Genomic DNA, 22759 nt, shown 5'->3' with positions numbered 1-22759 from the left:
CAGGACCAAAGAACCTTTTAAGACTTACTCCTGCACTGGGAGCTCTCTCTGCATCCTTGTCATGTAGAGGCTTTTATTTATTTGCTTATTTACTTTCCCTTCCACATTCATAAGTTTATCGTCTGACCTAAGCAGTCATCTTACCTTTCAAGCACTTTGAAAAATGGAAACAGTAAGTCAGAGAAGTGGTTGGTGTGAGCACCACTGAATATTACTGTTTGAAAATTCTCTCTAAAAAAAATCTGAGCAAGAAGTTTGTCATACACAGCACTTCAAGAATGTTTTTAAAATGAAAGAAAAAAGCCCTGGTTTTCAATGTTTGCCTCAAACCAGAATGCCATGTTCTCCAAGTAAGAATGAAGGAATGCACGTCTATATTCTGAATGCAAAGCTACTCAATTTAATGAATAGAAGCAATAGTTTTCATGGACTGCGTACTTCCTATGTCAGGTACTGGGCTAAGCACTTTCCTTGCTTCCCACACTCAACTGTACATTGTTGGGAGTTTTCCATTTTTACTTTGTTTTCAATGGGATTCTCCACAAAAATACCTGCTTATCTTGGACTCATTGGTAGGTAACTTGGACAATACATAGAAAGCACATTCTCTTACACATAGTAGGCACTCAATAAGTATGTTAGATAAATGAATGGATGGAGAGAATTAACTAACTCCATTCTTGAACAAATTATCTGTCTTTCTGAATATAGCCCTAAAACTTTGCCATTCATATTTCTCAGGAATGTCTCATTTAATTGATAATTTGATTCCTAACCCATGCATTAGTAAGTCATTTTTACATCAAGTTTCTATTTTTAGAGATCCTCTTTCCACAAGTAGAAATGACATAATCCAAGTTCGTCTTCTTAGTTTATTTTTTTTCTAGAGTCCTTAGCATGCTACATTAACCTGACAAAGCTTAATCTTGTGTTCGTTTCACAATACATTTCATGCAGTTCACAGCTGTGATTGGTTTTACATTGACATTACACATGTTTCGATTCAGCCATGTGAAAAGAGTAATTCTTAATGGGGTTTGTCTCTGAAAACTGTCCAAGCTTAAATAAGCACATGAGCAGTTCACTCTATTCTTAAGTGCATCTCTCTTTAAAATGCAAGGATTTTTAGCATAAGAATATAATGTCCCTGTTTATAGTCCATTTGCAACCGAACCACTTCCTTTAGGTTTCACATATCCTGAGGAATCCACTTTTACAAAATTGCATTCAAGTATATTATTTCATTTAACATTCCAGGTTGGGTTTAGGTGCAAGGCTGACCTTCAGCTTTACATCCCCAAATAAATCTTCCATGGACCCAGCCTTCCCAAGACTATTCTTAACATTAGACTCTCTTTTACAATAAACATTCAGCACTAAAGCCACCGAGCAGAGCTATTTGGCATTTTCCAGTGAAGTGCAAGAAGTTAAATAAGTTATGTTTTTATTGCTAATGTATAGACTCAAGCACAGTCACTTTGTCAAACAGAAGGAAAGGGCATACACAAGATGTGGCCTCTCCTCAGATGCCTCAGGGACAAAACGCACAGAAAATGTCATCTGACCGCCACCCATCCAGCACCACTTTAAGATGATGTATTGAGTATTCTAGAGTCTGAGGAGTCAGACCTCTCATCATAGTCGTCCTCGGTGTAAATGGACTGCTTTGACACAATGGGACACCCATCATCAGGGATGGAAATCCGAGGGTCTTCCGTGGCGCGGGCAGGAAGGACGGGCGAGCTTCTGAAGACGCTGGTAGAGTTACTGGGGAAAGGACTGACGTACTGGGACCTCAGCTGATACTGCTGCTGCAGCGTCATGGTGTTCCACAGGGTGACATCATTGGGCAAAAAGGGGCTCGACTGGTTTCTCGCCAAAGTATTCCTCAGCATCAGCGGGTACCGGGGTGGCTGGGGGAAAGGGTGCTGCAGAGGCACAGCCAAGGGATTGGGGACAACATTACTAGAGTCGGCAGAAAACCTCAAGGTGTCTGGGACTCGAAAGGCTGATCCCACAGACCATTTGGAAGACGAGATGGGGTAGGAGCTCAAGGTATGTTCAAAGATGTGCCCGTTGGAGGGCAACACTAGACTCTCGGGTTCTGCGGAAGTTCGCTCTGCTCCCGTGACTGAGGATCGGCTGGACAGAAGGACTTCCACGGCGCTCACCAGGTCCCCGCCACAGCCCTTGAGGATGAGCTCAAGCACCGTTGGCTTCTGGTTGGGGAATATCTTTTTTAACACTTCAAGCGGCGGTCTGTTGGCTTTCAAGCTGAAGGGCAGAGAAACAGTCCCCGAGGGACCCTCAATCAGGAGGTGATTCTGCTCCGCGTGATACTTGGGGCTGTCCGGGCGGCTCTCAGGGTTGCCTCCGTTTTTCTGGACAGCGTACCCCCCTTCATCCACGGACACTATCTCAGGGCTCTCAGGGGTGAAGCAGCCCTTACTCTTTGCCACATCTGGGGAACTCCTCTGGTCAGTGTCTTTGTCACTAAAGACCTCTGTATTGTCTGCCGGGTTGCCGTCTCCAAGTCGTTCTTCAGTCAAATCTGAAAAACAGAACAGCTGAGTTAATCTTTTCCTGGTGTGCATAAAGAGGAACAGATGTGCTCAGAAGAGACCTGTACACGTGCTTTTTGGAAGAGCAAATACATCTCAGTGGGTCATAATATAGTACAAGCCTTTTAAATTCGGACTGTATCACTAGCAAATGAAACAAAAACCCTGTAAATAAAGATCTTGAAATCAGAGTGGCTTCCTAGAATGCTTTGTGCAAGGAAGTTTGCCTTCAACATAGAATGGCTACATGAACCTATAACCATCGAAGATGTGGCTTTCATAGCAGTAACAATCTCAATAGAGAGCCTCTTTGGCGGCGGGGGGCGGGGGGACTCCTAGAAGAGCAAAGCTCAGGGAGAAACAGGAAAATGAGATCAGCTTGTCTTCCAGCTCCTCTTCTGTAAATAAGGTCCCCAGCTGTAATCTAGGGACAGCACCATCCAGATACCCACAGGGAATTTTAATATCTTAAATCTATTTTCCCATAGGTTGATTTTGTGTTAAATATGTCTTATGAACCAATCAGTATGTTTCATCAGATTACTACGTACAATTGCTAGCTAATTCAACTGCTGAAGTGAAAGATACCTCTATCCATTGAAATCTTTCATAAGAAGCCACTTGAGGGATTGGCAAACTTGGTTGCCAATAACTTGGACTAGAAAGTAAATGAAACCAGCTATGACTTCTGGGTGGCAGGATAAGTTGCTGGAGAGGAAAAAAGGAAGTGGCTAGAAAGGGTTTGTGAAACTGCACGGGAGCATTATCCATCAATGAAACAATGCCACGGCGGGCTCCAGCCAGATACCTGCGCGTGAACTGTTTTGCTGGTAACGTTCATGGAAAGGACTTGAAGACACTTTTTAAACCAGTGAAATTTGAAGATACCTTTTTGTATCATATGAAAAGAAGGAGGGGGAAAAAAGTTTCCCAAATAAAGCAGAGACTTGCTATAAAGTAAACCAGTAGCAAATTTACCATGTTGACCTAAGGACATTTTTACTTAACGGCTGGTGATATTGCCGAGCTAAGCACACAGAAAAGAATAAGTCAGAGTGGTTTGCTTTGCAGTAGTAAATTCTAACAGGCCATTATAATAAAGAAACATATTTTTTAGTGGCAAGCTATTTGCAAATAGAGTTTTATCCTTTTTTGAAACACGCACTGGCTGTGGCTACTCAAAGCCAGGGTAACTGATCGAAAGATGAAAATTCGTAAGGAGCCGGTTGTTGAGTTGTAAACAATTGCTTTGCCTGTGTTTTCTGCTGCCCTGCCTGAATGGCCTCATTGTTGCCTTCTCTGTGGGTACACCTGATTATGTACAGATAGCCAGCTGGTGAAATTTCATCAAAGCACCTTCTAGAAACCATCTTGTCCTACACTTGTTGTTTATTTTGAAAGCCTTAAAGGCCTACTTATTAACATTCTTCTAATACAGGATGTATCTTAAGTGTAACCAAAAAAACAAAACTTTGTGAAATTTCATCAAAGCATCTTCTAGAAACCATCTTCTCCTACACTTGTTGTTTATTTTAAAAGCCTTAAAGGCCTACTTATTAACATTCTTCTAATACAGGATGTATCTCAGGTGTAACCCAAAACCAAAACTTTGCCCTTTAACAAAGCAATACATATGTGGCAAACATAAGTAAATACATTTTAAAACACTCTTAAATTACCTCAGTGCAGGTATCAACATAAATCTGATAGGAATTCATACTTATCCCAAATTTGCATTTTAATTAAACTGCTTTTTTAACACAAAATATAAGGTTTCCAAACACAAAATATATATTTTCCAACACAAAATATAAGGTTTTCATTTGTGTTACATACATATGAAGCCATCTTCTCTCCTACAGCTTCTTAGGATGGGGGACACAGCTTTTACCTCTTGAGTTAATGTGGTATTTGAACTCATGTCCTTGATCCGAAAGAGAAAAACAGCAACAAAAAGGCTTCTATAGATTTACTTTATAATCAGCTAGATCTATTTAAACTTTCCTGACTCATGACCCATACATACTTCTTGGCTATTACTCTATTACTAAACATTTGAAAATTATTAAACACTTGAAAAGCGATGTACATTAATATACTATCACTTTTAGAAATTGGAAAAACAAGTGAAATACTCTCCCCATGTAAATATGGACATAAAGTATTTCTTTAAAATACTATGTACTTCTAAACAGTTTCCTTATTTTTTTAACTTTAGCCTAATTATTATTATCAGCACCAAGTATTTATATTTCTGCAAGATACTGGGAGAAACAGAATAAAGGATGAAAAACACCAAGAAGTGTAAGACCCACGCCTAACTTATGGACCTTATCTTCCAGCTGGGGAAGTAAAACACACATGCAGGAGAAAAAGCAAACAGGGCCTGGCAGCATTTGCTAAGCCTCAAATATGACACACATCGTATACCAATGTTCACAGCAGTAACATTCACAATAGCCAAAAGGTGAAAGCAACCCAAATGTCCATCAATGCATGAATGTATAAAACGTGGTGTACACACACACACACATACACACACAGTGGGATGTTATTCAGCCTCAGGAATGGAATTCTGAAACATGTTATAACATGGATGAACCTTGAGAACATGAGGCTAAGTGAAATAAGTCAGACACAAAAGGACAAATACTGTATGACTCTACTTATATTCGATCCCAAGAATAGGGAAATTCAGAGAGAGAGTAGTATGGTGGTCGCCAGGGGCTGGGAGGAAAAGGGAATGGGGAGTTATTGTTTCATGGGTATGGAGTTTCCATCTGGAATGATGAAAAGGTTCTGAAGATGGATGATGGTGATGGCTGCACATTTTGAATAAACTTAATGCCACTGAATTGTATCCTTAAAAACGGTTAAAATTGTAAATTTTGTTATGTATACCACAATAAAAAAAAAGAAAAAAAATATGCCACACAGTGTCATAGTAATATAGAGAATGAGGAGATTTCTTTAAGCAAGAAAAACAACTAGTCCTTCCTGGGAATGAAGGGTACATAGGCACAGATGGAAAGCTCAAAGCTCAACTTTTTCTTTTTTTGAGACAGAGTCTCACTCTGTCACCCAGGCTGGAGTGCAATGGTGGTCTCGGCTCACTACAACCTCTGCCTCCTGGGTTCAAGTGATTCTCCTGCCTCAGCCTTCCAAGTAGCTGGGACTACAGGTGTGTGCCACCATACCTGGCTAACTTTTCTATTTTTAGTACAGACAGGGTTTCACTATGTTGACCAGGCTGGTCTCGAACTCCTGACCTCGTGATCCACTCACTTCAGCCTCCCAAAGTGCTGGGATTACAGGAGTGAGCCACCATGCCCGGCCAGCTCAACTATTTTTAAAGGAAATATGTGAACCAAATAGCTCCGTGTTTTAAAAGGTACATCCCTCTCCCCCCGCCCCACTTTGGATAAGTTTAAAACACTGAAAACATATTAGGAAGTGTTTTCTTAGGTCTGCCAACCAAAATGACTCTTCCACAGTACACTTCAGGCTTCAGAAAAAAAGTGGATCAAACAGCAGAGGCTAACTGAAAGGGGAATTAGGGAATGAGGTTCTCACTAACCTAATGACTCTACCATTACAAAAATGGAGTCTTTTTTTTTTTCAACATAGCAACAGATATACTGTCCCAATCAACTGAATACTTGATACCAGGACTACAAGTCTGACAATACAAAATTCCACTCGTGTACCTATTTTCCTAAGTTCTGCGGAACAGACGGTAGTGGAATCTTATGTCAGTGCCAGCTTGTTCAGCAACTGTGAACTCTCAGACTGTGAAAGTCACTTTCTCATTTTGTTGTGTAACCCTTTGCCCCTGCTACTGGGACATGCTAGTGTATCATGCACTTCTGGTTACTTGTCAAGGAGTGGTGACAGATTACACTGAAGTCTCCACACTTTCTCTGCAGGTTTCTGTGCTGTCTGGCTATGGACAAAATATGAGAAAAGCTAACAGGATGTCACAGGAATCAAATCTACAAATTCAGCGTAAACCAAGCAACCACCTGAACTCAGCACTGTTTATACTGTGTTCAAAGGAAAGACAAAGATGATGAAAGAACAACAAGCAGAGCACACCTGTGAGGCTTATGCACCTGAGCCACACACAAAGTCCTGCTAAGGAGTGCTGGGTGAGCCGAATCCCCATCAACAACTAAGGCTGCTGGAGTTTCAAAACCAGGCAAAGGAAGACTAGCCTCTAACTTTGCATCAAGAATAGCTCCTCACCAAACAATAATTTCTGAAGGGCAGAATATACAGTCCCTGAAATTTTGTGGCACTGTGGTCTCTAGTACTGGTTGTATTATTGCACCTAAACTAAATATATTGTAAATTATTCTATTATAAATACAGACTTTCACAGGTAATTATAGAGGGTGAGTTCTGAGCCCAGTGATAAAGTGTAATTTAATAACAAGTACTTCTTTACATCTCCAGATTTTTTCCTAAATAAACTTTACAAATCATTCTAGTTGGTTTAAAACATAAAGGCCTTTTTAGACATAGAACTTTGAAACTGCCAAGTAACACAATAAAATAGGAAATACTCCTGAAACACTTTACCTTCTTTCTTCTTGAAACTGAAACCCTAATTCCTAGAACATTAAGAGTGTATTTCAGCTGATAATATTTTTACCCCTAGTAGATGGGTATAGAAAGTCAAAACTATTAAACAGAGAAGAAATCAATTTTATCGAATATTATAAATATTACTGAAAGTGATACAATATGCTGCTTCTATTGCTAAACATGTAGATATTTTTGAAATCTCACCAAATATTCACTCTTCTGTTTAATATTTCATGGGGTAGAAGCACTTACAGCTATCCCTGAAATAAACTCTACACTAGGGTGAAGAGGTTTTTAAAAGAAGTAGATATTCAATTAAAAAGAAAAGTTTTTCTATAAATAACAATGCTACCAACTTCAAAATATATATGCCATAAGATGACAATACTTTTTTTTTTTTTTTTTTTTTTGCTACAAGACTTAACTAAGGAGAGAAAATAAACACTTATAAAAGTGCTTTCAATCTAAAATTACAGTTTGAAAATGTAACTTTCTTTAGGGGAGTTTTTCATATGAAAATGCAATTTAGTAAAAAAAATACATGTATCATTTCAAATACTTTGAGGAAGTCTATCACATATGAGAAACAAATACCCTGCTCAAGATGCACAAAAGTGAAAAATCTGGCCAGGCATGGTGGCTCACGCCTGTAATTCCAGTACTTTTGGAGGCCGAGGCGGGCAGATCTCGAGGTCAGGAGATCGAGACCATCCTGCCTAACACAGTGAAACCCGGTCTCTACTAAAAATACAAAAAAATTAGCTGAGCGTGGTGGCACGTGCCTGTAGTTCCAGCTACTCGGGAAGCTGAGGCAGGATAATGGTGTGAACCCAGGAGGCAGAGGTTGCAGTGAGCCGAGATCACGCCACTGCACTCCAGCCTGGGTGACAGAATGAGACTCCATCACGCCACTGCACTCCAGCCTGGGTGACAGAATGAGACTCCGTCTTAAAAAAAAAAAAAAAAAAAAAAGTGAAAAATCTTTCTGACTTAGATGTCATAGGTTGTATCCATTCTATCCAATTATATCTACAAAAACAAAATAGTTCTTACATACAGAATGAAAACACAGAAAAATTGGCAGAGAGGAATATTTCCTAGCTCAAAAGTCACTGGACTCCCCCATCCTTTTGAAATCATGTCATGCATTTTGAAACATAGATTGTCATATCCTCATCTGTTCACTTGAGCTGTGAGGAACACACCTCTAAATAACAGGTCCTTGATGGGTAGTTTTCAAAGCACACAAATCTTGTAGCAGTGGCAAGGGAGGGAGCCCAGGCAGGATGGGACTTTTACAGGAGACCATTGCCTAGTCAGAATTCTAACCGTAGACAAACGTTTCACATTTTCTGTTACCTTTATCTCACACTAGAAGTGATGAATCAAAAAAAAAAAAAAAAAAAACCCTGAATGGTTGAAAATCTAAAGAACACCAGGGAATGACCTCGGTCTAAAAACTTTCCTTTTCTTCCTGGGGTGGGTTGCCGGGTTGGGGAGGGTTGTGAAAAGTTTAAAAAAAGAGCCATGCTTTGCTTTTTAAAAAAATCATCAACAACACTGAATAAATAACGTATGAAGGAATCAGAGTGGTTCCTTGACGTTATATTTTGAGGGAATATTGCTATAGACAGGACTGGGCTGAAGGAAGTATGGTTTGCAACTGTGGACCTCATATATTTTGTAAAAATTTAGTTTTGATCTCTTTCTTGACTCAGAAGGGAATATCTTCCAAGAAGCAGAGGGGAAATTACCTACAAATCTACATGTTTATTTGGTACCTTCCAAAATGCACCTGTCTACTCATCCATCTATTTAACAAATGCCCCTAAATGCCTTCCTATGCTCTCATGTACTGTCTTGGGTAAGATTATACAGAGGTGATCAAAGCACTGCCTCTTGACCACAGAGAAGCTTACAGTTTATTGACTAATCTTTTGCAAAATTCCAAGTAAGCTGCAGTTGGTTATAATTTACATTGAAATACAGCAAATAACTCCAAGGATAGCAGCTGGGCAGACCATAGTGTCTTCACAGGAGGAAATATTGTTTTAAATGCTTACATATAAAGATTATGGGTGCTAGAGATATATACTAAACAAAGTAATAATCAGTGGGAAAAACGTGGAACACTAATTCCAGTTCTGTAAAACTTACGTCTGTCTAGTTGTAATCAAGAGATTGGAGATTTTATAAAGAAATGATGTGCTGAGTCTTAAGTTTTTCATAATTATTATTGTTATTTGGTACTTGATTGTACCTTTTATAGCTGTTTATACAATGCCAAAAAAAAAAAAACCAAAACAACAACAAAAAAAACACTATACCTAGTTATTTTAGTTTCCCTTCTGAGAACAGTAGTATGCATTGCTCAGGCAAGGGGATTACTCACTAAGGCAATGTGGGACGTAACTGACACAATCACAAGGCGGTGGACCTGTGAGGACCAGCTGTCCTACCACTGCATCCTCCACCTCTGCCATGAGCACCCATGCACAAGCCATCAGAGCCACACAGGACTAGACAAGAGGGTCCAAGGACCTGAGCAGCTAATGGCTAAGGGGCTGCAACAGGTTTAAAGGGGGAAGAAAGGAAAAAAGCAAGAGGCGAGGAAGAAAGGAAGAGAAAGAAAGAGGAGGAAGGCAGGCAGGCAAATGGCTTTTTACTGGGCTTAGTCCTCCTTCCTGTCAGGAAGAAGTGCAACATTTCCAGAAAGGGGCTCCGAGTCCTCCAGGGCCTTTGATTTATGAAGATTTATTCCTTTGCTCTCTGTAAAGCTGTTAGCAGAAAGTGCTGACTGGCTGCAGCAAAGAATTTCTCATCAATGCTCTTTGATTGTATTTTGCAAACAAAATGCCTGTTGCTTGGTAACATTTCACTTGAGCCTGACCTTCTCCGAAAGTTATTGCTATCAGATTCGATTTACACTGTCCTCCTGTGATTACTGTAATCTTTTAAACCCGGGAGTTCATCCATCAGAGAACAAGAAAAGTTGGTTGTGTAAGTCGAGAGCAAGGCTATCCTCCAGATTTATAACACCAAGGAGTGATTTGGAGGTGGGGAGAGGTTCTTTCCCAGATAGCAGTAGAACTCTGGTTCCTAGACATGGAACACACTCTCGTTTTTCCTCCCAAACGGTTCCAGATCCACAGGATGGACCCCAGCACCTCTCTGACGCCAGTCCCAGGCAGCACGGGCTCTGCAGAGAAAGAACTAGGAGATGAACACAGGCGACCCCACCTCCAAGGGGCGCCCTGCGTGGTTACCGGGGCTGAGTGAGGAAGGCCTAGGCCTATGGTTGCCAGATAAAATAACAGCATGTCCAGTTAAGTGGGAACTTCAAATAAACAATGAAGGCTTTCTAGTAAAAGTATGTCCCATGCAATACTGGCATCCTATTTTTTGTTTGCATGATTTTTGCAAAAGCTGGCAACTCACCTCGGGACTCCTGCCTTGGGAAGGACAGGGTAGTGAAGCTCAGGAAAAGCAGAGAGGAGCGAAGGCTCAAGAGCTGGATGAGGGAGAGGCAAGGGATGTGCCTGTCTCTGGGCGGTTCCTGAGCTGCCTAGTGAGCTGCTTCCTGACAGTGACCAAGGAAAGAGCCGTCTCTAGCAGGCAGCAAAGAGCTGGGCTCAACTGCGGCTCCGACCCCCTGGTGCAAGGGGACGGCAGTCCAGTGCAGCCCCAGGGAGGCGCTGCCCCCTATCTTTGCCCCTACTTTGAGCCCACTGTGGCCAGGGTCCCAGTCCTGGGCCAGCTGCTACAATCTTCCACAACACATACACACCATCTGCCCTGCGTGCAAACCAGCCAGGCCAAGAGCTGGGAAGACCCGTCCCCGGCAGCATCCCAGCTCCAAGAGCCAGCCCTGGGGTGGGGTTTGGAAGAGACCTTAGTGCCTGTATGCGTGTTCCTTTTTATTTGGTTGGGTTTTGTTTTTTAAAATGCAACTGAGTCAAGACCCTCACCCTCAAATCAAGCCATCTTAAAATGAGACCCTGTTTTTCAATTCACAGGTACACTTCATAAATGGTTTTCAAGTATTTCCTGCTTTTCATTTCCTCCTAGCCAACAGTCAGCGGGCTTCTCATCCTGGCCTGGACGAGTGTTCCGTAGCAACCATTACACTTGCAGGTGCTTCTCTTTGGGGAAAAAAACATTTCAAAAAAAGGAAGTGGACCTTGCAGGACCCAGTCAAGCTGGAGCAGAAAAGCTCAGAGGCAAGCATAAAGATGCTAGGAGGGGCAGGGCAAGAGGAAAATAAAATAAAGGCAGTTTTCCAAAATCTCCTTACTTCTCCCCCTAGTTATCTTGTTTGCTCCACCCCCATCCCCCAAGAAATAAACAGGAAAGAAGATCCTACTTTCCCATTTGATCCTGCTCTCTTATTCCTAACCAACTATGTTTTCGATTTCTTTTTCCTTTTAAGAGCATTTAAAAGAATGCGTGTACATATTCATTTTGATGGCAGATGGAGACCTAGGAAGAGTCTACAACCACAGATCTTTCTTCTCATCACACCACAGGCTAAGGTGACCCAGGACACTCCCCTGGAGGAAAAGTTGGGGGTGGGGAAGGGAGCCACAACAAAAGAATGTAACTTTAGCTTTTCACCTTGGCAGTGACCCTTCCCTCAGCTCTTGAGCCCACGTCCTGAAAGGCTGGCTAGGCTGGTTGAAACTGCTGATTCAGATACACTAACAGTTGGAAGATCTTCATGCCTCCTATATTTTCATGGGGAGAAGGAGTGTGAGAAGAACGTAGAGGAATTTTAGGAGAAGAATAAATGAATTAAATAGTGTATGTACATATACATATATACACACATATATAGCTTAAATTACAATTTAAATTTAAACTATATATATAGCTTTTAATAGATATATACAGCTTGGTATATCTATATATAGATAGCTTAATATGTCTATAGATATATATAGCTTAATATATCTATATATAGATAGCTTAATATATCTATATATAGATATCTGTCTATGTAGATATATAGCTTAATATATAGATATATAACTTAATATATCTATATATAGACAGAAATCTATATATATACATAGCTTAATATATCTATATATACATAGCTTAATATATCTATAGATATCTGTCTATATATAGATATATAGCTTAATATATAGATATATAGCTTAATATATCTATATATAGATATAGATAGCTTAATATATCTATATATAGCTTAAATCAAAATGTTGGGCTCAATCAAAATCTAATAATTCCAGGTCCATCATAGATGGTAATCAAAGAGCAGGACAAATCCACATTCAAAAAGAAAAAAGAATACTTCATAACTAGAAGTAAAAACCACTAGAATATGAAAATTCTCCTTAAAAACACCACACATTGAAAGGGATATTCAACATACTACACCATTAGATAAAATAACCCAATTTCTTTAAAGAATCTAAAGCAGAATTTGAGAAAAATTTCTTCCAGTTACAAAACTGAGTTTTGATGTGAATACGTCACTCCCTAAACTGGGTGGTTTTCCTCCAGTGATTCACAGCAAACATCCTCTTCCTTAAGGCATGTGCTTTTCTCAAAGATTTCTGGAGAGGAAAGACTCCATGTGCTTTTGTATACAAGAAAAAAAATATCTCTCCACAGCTATGTACTAAAGAGGCCCTTTGTCCTGCAAAAAGACAAACCACATTTTAAAATCAAAGTTCACAAAGTAATAGATCTATGCTGCCAGCAGATATTTAAAGATTTCTGATGGTCTGTATACTTAATGCACATGTGGACCTACCATCCCAATAGAGCTTTGCTTACTCTCTGCACTTAGTGAACTACTTATCCAGGAGTAGTTCTGATATGCTTCTAAATAAATATGGAATGCTGTACACAAATACATTATCAGAACAACTGCAAAAAGGGTATAATACCTATAGCAGCAGGCAGTCTCCGTGAGCAGTTTTCTTCAACTTAAACCCCAAATGGACTTTATTTCTACAAGCACTGTGTAGAATGGACCCACTTGTATGTTTGTCTTCCTAAAAATTATCTATTATTATCCTACCTTTTTCCCCACTCCCCATCAGAGTGGTGATTGACTTTTTTTAAAAAAATGGAATTATGGGGTCAAAGCAATTGAAAGAAGAAAACAAAAGTTGTGTACATCAATGTACAAGGTATGGGGGGGTGACCAGCTGGAAACTGAGCCCTTGCTCCCTGATGCCTCAGTCCCCCAAAGTCATCACTTTGACCTCTCCTTGTGATAAATCCTATTCTCCTTTGCAATTACTTGTTTTCAATTTGGAAGGCTCAGGCTATCCCTGAGTACTAAGTAGGAGTAAAACAGAGAGCACAGCTCTGGGTTGTCCAGTTGAAATCCGTTTCCTTTTTCTCTTCTCCCAAAGCATGTATCCTGCTGCCGCTGCCTACTCCACCTTCCTGCCTGCCCTCACTCCTCCTCCTCCTCCTCCTGGGGTTGTGTTTTCAGTATTGTGACTGACTCTTTAGAAATCATGAACTTTAGCTATCCCAAAGAACACTGAAGAACACAGGATGTGAAAGGAATCTCCGTGGACAAAGACCACAGAACCCAATGCCCTATCACAGGAATGCTGCTGGGCAGGTGACCACTGCAAAATGCTACCTCTGATATGAACTCCGGCCTCTGCCCTAGTCCTGGGGGAAACGGAACCAGAAAAGCTGGAAACGGAAAAAATTAAGAAAACAAATTGGTACAAATCCACTTCTAGAGCTGAGGCCAAACTCTTCCTAGTTATTTATTTAAACCTATGGGAGAAAAAAAAACAAACAAACCTTTTTCTCCTCCCTCCCCTTCATCTGTGGCAACTCCATAAATATAAAAAGATGAGAGACAAAAGAGAGACAACTGGCGAGCATTCCTGAGAAATGTTTATATGCTAACTTGGATTAAATATCCACAAAATCCAAGTTCAGCAAACTCTCTTCAGGCTTTAAAATTCCCAGCTCTACTCTCAAACAGGCTGTTCTCAGAGCTTCAGGCCTGGAAAGCGTTGCTGAAAGGGCAGCAGAACTCCACCTGCCAGTCACCCGTCGACTCACCACGAAACAGGTGACTCCACCTCACTTCCTCAGCTCCACAGGCTCCAGACAAAGCAGTCCTGGGCTCCTGAAAGCCTTTCTCCAGAAGCTAGGGGTACCGTCTTTAGGGAGTTGGCAGGTCAGTGTAGGTACCAGTTTTGCCACGGTACTACCTGCAGGAGGGCTCTGGACCTTCCCACTCCTAATTCCAGCATGCCCTCTTCCGGGAGAAAGTGGGCTGTGTTCCTTTGTACACTTGCCCCAGTTAAGGAGAAACACCAAACACATGTCTACTTTATTCCAAGAGCCATCAAAAGAGCTCTCGCGCTGGGCAGAACCGCAAGCCAGAAATTCCCCAGGAAGAGAGAGACGAAGAGACTCAACTCAGGCCTGCCAAGCTCAGGAGGCCTGGATGGAAACGGATGGGTGGTGGGGGATCAAATTTTGTTTTTTTATTTCTTTAAACCATGAAGGCAGCTGAGGGCGGCCTGGGGAACAGTGTTAAAGGATCTAGGTTCTGCAAAGGAGTGAATTCTGGGTGCACCAGATTCTTGGTCCCGCTATCAGCTCAGGAGCCTTTCGGGACCTTTTTACTATCAGTGCTAAATGGAACTTATTTCACCAGTTACAAGAGTCTGGAGGCCACGGAGCAAAGCTAGAAAGGCCAGGGTTCTGCGAGCTGGATACTTGTCCTCACTCAAATTTTCCTGGGCCCTGGGCCGGGCCAGGCCGGCGGAAAAGCACAACCAGCTAGGAGTGTTGGGCTTTGGCGCCTTCCCTACACCTACCTACCCATTCCAACTCCCGAATGGCGAGGACCTCTAAAGCCTGCAGCCAGGAAAACCCTACCCCACCGTGGTGAGTGTGCGCGCCTGGGTTTTCATTTGGTCCTGCCTCAACTCCGTTGTCTCCCTGCTCAATCTGACACGTTCCGAGCCCTTTAATCTCAGAAGGCACCTGGCGATCCTGACGCACAGTCCCGTCGTTTGGCTCCCCGGAGGCGCCTTCCCTGCGGGCGCGAGTGCTACTCGCGCTGGGTCCAGACTCAGCCGGCTTCTCCCGGGAGAGGAAGCCCTGGCCTGGCGGAGAGTGGGAAGGAAAGCCCCGCGAGGCCCACTTCCCAAAACTTTGCCTCCGGGCCTCCCAAGTGGAGCTGCAGCAGACACTCCGAAGTTCGCCCACGCACCCCGCCAAACTCCCGCACCTCAAACACTCTTACCTGGCTTGGCGAGCTGCGCCTGCAGAGCCCCGGGCTGCGGCTCGGCGGTCCAGCGCAGCGTGGCGGCCGCGGCCAACTCGGCAGCAGGGCGCGGCGGCTGCGGCTGAGACTGCTGAGAGGCCGGCGGCGGCTGCGGGGCGGCGGCGGCGTCCCCAGGCGGCGGGGGCCCTGGGAGAGCGCGCAGCGAGTCTGGGATGAGGCTCTCCAGGCTCTCGTTGGCCTGCTGCCGGCGCAGCGCCACCTGCGCAGCCATGACCCGCTGCCGCTCGATGATGAGGATGCACTTCTCGCAGGTGCAGTCCTTGAAGCGGCAGTAACGCTTGTGGCCCTTGAGCCAGGACAGTACACCGTGGTTGCGGCAGCGCGCGCACTTGGGCGTGCGCTGCAGGGGCGCCCGCTGCGGCTGCGACACCGGGCCGCCCATGTACAGGTAGGGGGAGCCGTAGCCGTTCATGCCCCGGGCTCCCGGATAAGTTGGCGGGCTGGCGGCGGGAGCGGGCCAGGGACCGCTGGACGGCGGGGCTGCGAGGCCCGCTTAGGGGCGGCCTCCGGGCGGCGCGGCCCTTGATCCCGCCGCCCCGGTGGTCGTGTGTGCTCCCGGGCGACTGGAGGTGCAGCAGCCGTCTCTCCAGCTCCCTTCGCGCTCACAGCTTGGTCTCCCAGCTCACACCTAGCCAACCCCGACGCGGGCCGCTGCCTTGGGCGCGCAGCCGGGTCGGCACGTCCTTCTGAATCGCGGAGGCGCTCAGCGGCTGCAAGGAGCCGGCGAGAGCTCTGATTAAGGTCTGAGCCAGCTCTTCTGCAGCTCTCTTGCGCGCTGGCCGGACCCAACACCTCCTCCGCCGCCCTCCCCCAACCCCTCCTCCTTCCCACCGCCACCCCCACCCCTGGGGTCCCTGTCTCCTTGCACTCCCCGCCCCACGCCTTCCTCCTTCTTTGCGCCCCTCGGGTGCCTGCACTTCACCTTCCTTGCCACCTGCAGCCAGGCCACTCTCGCGGGGGCGCTCACGGCCCCCTCCTCCAAGCCCTCTCCGCTACCCGAGCCCGCAGCGGGAGACTGCGGCGCTCCAGAACGCGGCGGTGCTAGCGGGGCGGAGAAGGGGAGGACCTGCGGGAGTGAGGGCGGGGGTGCCTGTAAGCGAGTGAGGTGGCCGCTCCCGTTCTCTCTTTTTTCCTCCCTCCGGTCCACATCTGGCCGCGTTTTTCCGAGCCCAAGGCCGCTTTTATCCCGACATTTGGCCGCAGAAGCTCAGCTCCGGGAGAACTCGAACCTACTGGAGTGTTGCGGGTGCACCCCGGACCTGGGTGGAGTTTAGGATAGGGGAGTGGAGTACTGTTGGTTTAGGAAAGTTAGGTTCTTTTCGTAATTTCCTTTTAGAACGTATTTTTTTCTCTTTTGTTGCTTTAGAAGAAAATGGTTTTGGAGATCTGCAGGCCCAAGGATGACAACCCATTTTGCAGGCGAATTTTACTTTTCTACGCTCCTATGTTTTAATATAAAACAGTATCCTGAAAGGTCAGGGACGTACGTGTTCCCGTAAAGGATTTGTTAAGCGCCGGGTATAAACTTTCAAGAGGCAGACGCAGAAGCCACATTAGTGCCCCCAAAGTTACCGATATCCTCTTTCCTCTCTCCCAGCAGCCACTGGAAGCAAACGGAGGTCTTGCGCCAGCCACTCAATTCAAATCCCCACGGATTCTGTGATTTAGTTATGGATATGGGATGGGGCCACTTTTTCACCTTCTTAACCCATAGACCCCAGTCATAGATGTCTTGGGGGAGAGGGTCCTTGCACAAGATGACAGCAGAAAACTTCGTTTAGATTATTTGCGTGTTACCATTCCCCCAGGAGTGGTGGGTTTGGCCTAGTGCAGGCTATCGCTATATATGCACGAGGAAGGCCCTCCCCGCTCGCACCTCCCCCCTGCCCATCGGCAAACAAACAAAAACAAAAACAAAAAAACAGGTGGATACACTGCAGGGCAGCACAATAGCTCTATTCGAAGCGGGGCAGTTCCAGAGCCTTCGTTGGATACGCTTCTGAGAGTGTGCACCCAGCTCATCTCCTGGTGGGGAATCGAATGCTAGATGAGAGCAGGCAAGTCCGCTGCAATGCCCGGCCCCTCGTGGGTACAGAGGCCCTTGTCCCCTCGGGGAGGCCGCTTTTCTCTGTACTGCCCTGGAAGTAAGCAAGCAACCCGAAAATGTTCCTCTGGTGTTTGCTGTGAATTCAAGGGAAGCACCACCAGTCATTCTGGCAGCCAACCCTCTGCCTAGAAGGCTGATTCTCGGAGGAGAGGAGGGTGGAAAACGGAACCAGTTGTGTGTTTCCCTTGAAGCCCTTAGCTGTCCCCGTTTCATACGCGTCCGGGAGGTGGGGATCGCGGGAGACTGACCTGGTGGAGTGTGGACAAGTAGCTCTGGCATTCGAGTGCTAGCCTTGGGAGGCCATCCTCCAAAGCCGCGTGCCCTCGGTCTTGCCCCTTCAGCCACCACTTTAATCCTTCCTCTAGTCTCAACCTTCTCTAGGAAAACAAGCCCTAAAACATAAATGGAAGGAATTTCGTCAGCTTTGGGGACGGGAGGCAGAGGTCGCCCCCAGCCCTGTATAGGCCCGAGGCTAGGAAGTGGGGAGCTGGACACAAGTCATTTAACGTGCTGAGATATAGAGGGCCTCAAATGACACCTTATCTGAAAACTGTTGCGCTGAAACCTCCGGATCTCTTGGAAACGAGGGGACCAACGGACTTTTTTCGAAACCAAATTTCTTCCGATTTTCTTCAAATAGTCAGTGAAACGAGGAAGTATAAAGAACTTGAGCATGAGTAAATTTTTTAAAGAAAAGCAGAAGAGCTCTGCATCAGGTTTGTGGGGGCATTCTCACTACCAAGGCGACCCCTTTTCCCCCGTTCGTCACCTAGCCACCCTATCTCGTTGCCACTCAAACAGTCTGGCATTATTTGGTCCCGGGGGCCCGTTTCACTCTGGTGCACATCGGGGGCTGAGATCTAAATACTCATTTGATATAGTGCAGTAATCCTTTTCTCATATTTGATGGGAATGTTTTCCATATCCCAGTATTTGACAACATCTCCCTATAGGGACAGGTTTGTATTTATGTTGGTAAAATGTCCCCTGCCTCAAAGTCTATTGTAACCCAACACCTGACAACCCCGAGTCCCATTTCTGTTTGCAGAAAGGGTTTATTCAAGCACATAATGGGATCCCAGCAGAAAGCCTTTCAGAACAAGGGGCTATGGTAAACTTCACCACATGAACTCCGTTTCCAGGGCTATTAAGCTTTTAATTGGAAAATAGCAGAGGAAATTTCAAGGTGACTATAACGTGTTAGCAGTTAGTGCAGAGAAGAAAAGCCGAAGCGGGAATGAATGTAGAAAGCATATGGTCCAAATCACATTTAGGAGGAGCGGCCTGCTTCTACTAAGTCCCAGTAGCTTACACACTTATGGGAAAAATCATCAAAGAAATTGGAAAGGGAAGGGGGAGGATTACAAGTAAATGTAACCTCACTAGACTAGATCCATTGGTGCTCTCCTCTGGATGGTGTGTTCTCAAACCGCAATTAACTGAGTAGAATTGTGGCAGATAATCGTGGAAGAGGGAAAAATAATGTGCGTTTGTGGGTCTTTCTCGGCACACACAATCGCTGAGTGTGTGTATATGTAAAAGCTCAGGATGAAGGTGCACTTGCTGAGAAAGTGATACTCCAGATCTGGGAGTCCTGGTCGGTGCTCCTCATCCCAACTAATACTTAATCAAAAAGACAGTTTCCGATTGTCCCGGATGTATAACGCTTCAGGAAATTCTCTGCTGGATTCTCATGGAAGGGGAGGTCAGGTTTCCTATTTTACTGTTTTCATCACGATCACGGTGATGTCAGTGCAGGCAGACACTGGAAGCCTGAGCGTGAGGAACCACTGTGAAAGCAGGAAAACTTGCCCCCTCTCCCTGTGCGTGAACTTAACTACTCAGCTCTCACCCGGTCGGCTTCTCGACCTCGCTCTTCGGCCAGCTTCAAATTGAAAGGACTTGGGGGAATGTCTAGCCAGGGGGTGGGGCATCCAGCAATCAATTTCTTTAGATGACAATAGTGTCCTGGTTCTCCCTCAGTTGGTTGGGGACAGACTCATGCAAACCCCCCATGAGATCTCCGAAGCCGCCCTCCGGGGTGAGGGGTGGAGAGCAGAGGCCACTGGGGGTCGGGGAGACGACTGAATCCACATCGAGCGGCCCAGGACACCACTGAACACGGGGGATGGTCCTGGACTGTTGTCCCCACATAATTTTGGTAGGGGAAGAGACGGGTCGCAGTCTGAGGCCTGCTCCTGATCCCCAGGTGCCGAGGCCTTTGGGGACAAACAGGGAGAGCAGACGGCCTGTGACCTCACTGGCCCTAAGCCGACCGGGCAAGAGCAGCCAGGTCCTTCATGTTCTCGAACTCTCGAAGCCAGCAGCGGCTCACGTCTAGGAGCCAGCGCTCTCCCCCTTGCGGATTCCTCAGACCCAACCTGGATACAAGACAGCGCCAGCCTTTTGTGGGGTTGAGGTGTCGCTACAGCACGGCTTCATCTGAGGGCCCACAGCCGCGACCTCAGCCCCGCGCTTTCGAAGGAACTGGAAAAGCGCGCGCCTGGGGCCCTCCCCGCTGGGCCGCGGTTCCTGGAGGCCTTGGGCACAGCCCTCGTCCAGCTCCAGCCTCGCTCCCCTGTCGGTAGCGCCCGCAACACACCCGACGCCGAGGAGTAGAAGGGCGTGAGTCCGGCGGGGGGCGTCGGCCACTTCCCCACACCATCTTGGAAGGGAGGGAGACGGGTCGCAGACCCGGTCCACCCTAAATGCAAAGGAAAAAAACACGTCTCCACCAACGTAAAATGAGCAGCGCTGATGTTAAGTCTTAAGATAATCGTTACCCTGCGACTTTAAAACACAAGCGCTGAAAAAATAATTTTAGGTAATTTGAGCAACATTCAAGGGACAAGGAAAGTTTCTTTTCCCCAGAGCGTTTGCTCTCAGGGCTCTGGGGCACTTCTTCCTCGGGACAAGCCCCTTTTCCAGAAAACCTCACCAGCCTCCCGCCTCCTCCCTTGCCGTCCCCGAACAAAGCCCAGCCGCAGGGAAAGCAAGCGGATGTGCGCGCTTCTGGGAAAGCGTTCGGCTTCAGGGGCCCGAGAGTAATGAAGGGAAACGGCCGGCGCTGCCGGCACCCCAGGAACAGTGGGCTCGAACTTAGCCTGGAGGCCAGGCCGAGGCGCCCAGCGGCGACGCGGGAACTAAGAGTAGGGAAGTGCCCCACCCGGCCGAAAGTAGGCCCGGACCCTCTCCTCACTTTCCTGGCCCAGGAGCCTCAAGGGCGGGGCAACTTCCGGAGTGCTCGGGGCCCCGCCCCCCGACACGCCCCGCTTTCCCCTCCCACCCCGGCCTCGCGGGCCGCGGCTTTCAACTGTGGAAAAGTTAGTTTGCTGGTTATTTGCACCGGGGCGGGGACCTGGGGGAGCGGCGAGGGGGAGGAACTTAAACAGGTGGTGGAGTAGAGGCGGGTCCGCGCTTCCGAGGGCAGGCGGGCGGGGGAGGGGCAAGGGGGCGACATTTAAAGGTGAGAATCGCGAGCTGTTGGCGGTGCCCAGCTTCAAAGTCGCAGGGCCTCTAAGGCTGCGGATTTAAGGCCTCGTCCGCGTGTGCGCGGAGGGCGAAGGGAGAGCCAGCGCCCCACGCCAGTTTCCCGGACAAAATTCCCAGAGGGGCAGCGGCGCGCGGGCAGACAGCCACGACCCTAACCCGCCCGGCGGACAGGGCCTAGCGGGGGAAGCCAAGGAATATCCTCTACTCCTCCACAGGCTGCCCTTACAGTTTCTCTGTAAAGCGCGACAAAGCGTTCTCAAAAGCGCCATTAATGCGACTCGGTGCAAAGCGTCAAAATGCGGTGCGATACACGTATACGTAGGAAACCGGTTCAGCATTAAAGTTCAAGTGGAGCGGAGGAGGCTGCATTTTTAAATTATTTATTTTTTGAGACGGAGTCTCACTTTGTCGCCCAGGCTTGAGTGCAGTGGCACGATGTCGACTCACTGCAACCTCCGCTTCCCGGGTTCAGATGATTCTTGTGCCTCAGCCTCCCGAGTAGCTGGGATTACGGGCGTGCACCACTACGCCTGGCTAATTTTTGTATTTTTGGTAGGCGCGGTTTCACCATTTTGACCAGGCTGGTCTCGAACTCCTGACTTCAAGTGATCCGCCCTTCTCAGCCTCCCAAGGTGTTGGGATTACAGGCGTGAGTCACTGGCGACCGGCCGGGGGCTGCTTTTTTATGTGTGGGCGGGAGTCTTGTTTTCGCGAGAATCGAGGGAAACCGCAGTGCAGGCCAGGTGGGTCTGACTCCCACCCCTGTCCCCGATTGCGGTCTCTGAGCGTGGTTAACGGAGGGAGCCCCAGCTGTAGGTATGACGGTGGTTGTGGCAGCAAGAAGATGAGTGTCACCTAGGGCGTCCTGGGCTCCAACTCAGTGGCGCAGGGTCTGCAAGACACGAGGTAGAATATGAGCCAAGGGCCCTGGGGCGGCGGCGCGAACCCGGCAGGCCTGCTTGTTAAGGTGGGTTGTCGGTCCGAGGGTCAAGTGCGCTGGAAGCGGGGAGGGGTCACCGGCGCCCTCAGCCATTGCGGCAGTTGGAAGCGGCCTGGGGGAAAGCGTGTGCTCCCTTTGCTTCTAGCCCCTCGTGGAGTAGCGGCCGCTCATCAAGAGTTCAGGAGAATTAGGCCTGGCGCTCCTGCCACGGTTTACCCACACCGTAGCAGTCAAACATCTGCAAAACTTGTCAAGGCTATCTGGGCAATCCGCACAGTGCGCCGGACGATCACACGACGCCTGCCACGCCCACACTTGTACACACGCGTTCTGTGCACTCTTAACACTGCACACACCATGGATCCCCCCCGCGGAAGGGGGCAGAGCTTTGGAAACTGACACCCCCTCGAATGTGTTTATTAAAATACGGTTAAAATCCAGCCGTCAAGATGCACTGTCTGTGCTCTACCTTGTGTTTAGAATTGGACATTCATAACGCAGTCCCCCTAGGCCAGACCTTGGGCCTGTCTTGCACTCTCCTGGGTCAAGACTAACCACCCGAGGAAACCTGAGCGTCCCTCCAACCCACTACGCGTGGGAGGAAGGCTCCAGACCCCGCTTTTCTGGGGCTATTGCACAAAGGCCAGAAGCCGGGTCTTCCGGTCAGCTTGAGACCTTGCGTGGCCAGCGGAGGTCCAGGGCCCACCCCTCCCGCTGGGAGTGGCCGTTCCAGACGACCCCGTGAGGCCGCTCGGATGCAGCACCAA

At 46.9% G+C, this 22759-nt stretch overlaps 1 protein-coding gene across 1 annotated transcript; it reads right to left on the bottom strand.

The window, feature by feature from the left end:
- Window positions 1-625: 625 nt before the first annotated feature.
- On the bottom strand, window positions 626-16249 carry DMRT3 (doublesex and mab-3 related transcription factor 3). The gene is made up of 2 exons (XM_007969396.3): window positions 15412-16249; window positions 626-2551 (listed from the first exon to the last, which is right to left on the bottom strand). The coding sequence occupies exons 1-2, from the start codon at window positions 15863-15865 to the stop codon at window positions 1587-1589; spliced, it is 1419 nt and encodes a 472-aa protein (XP_007967587.1). The 5' UTR covers window positions 15866-16249; the 3' UTR covers window positions 626-1586.
- Window positions 16250-22759: the final 6510 nt, after the last annotated feature.

The sequence above is a fragment of the Chlorocebus sabaeus genome, chromosome 12, assembly GCF_047675955.1.
Source record: "Chlorocebus sabaeus isolate Y175 chromosome 12, mChlSab1.0.hap1, whole genome shotgun sequence".
In the NCBI taxonomy this organism is placed as follows: Eukaryota; Metazoa; Chordata; class Mammalia; order Primates; family Cercopithecidae; genus Chlorocebus; species Chlorocebus sabaeus.
This window is presented reverse-complemented; position numbering and strand designations above follow the sequence as displayed.

What these genes read in the sequence shown, in the direction of transcription:
- DMRT3 (XM_007969396.3), bottom strand. Translation starts at nt 15,865, where the DNA reads ATGAACGGCTACGGCTCCCCCTACCTGTACATGGGCGGCCCGGTGTCG. An exon ending in GGCGCAGCTCGCCAAGCCAG is followed by an intron (nt 2,552 to 15,411) that starts GTAAGAGTGTTT and finishes TCTGTTTTTCAG; the next exon opens with ATTTGACTGAAGAACGACTT.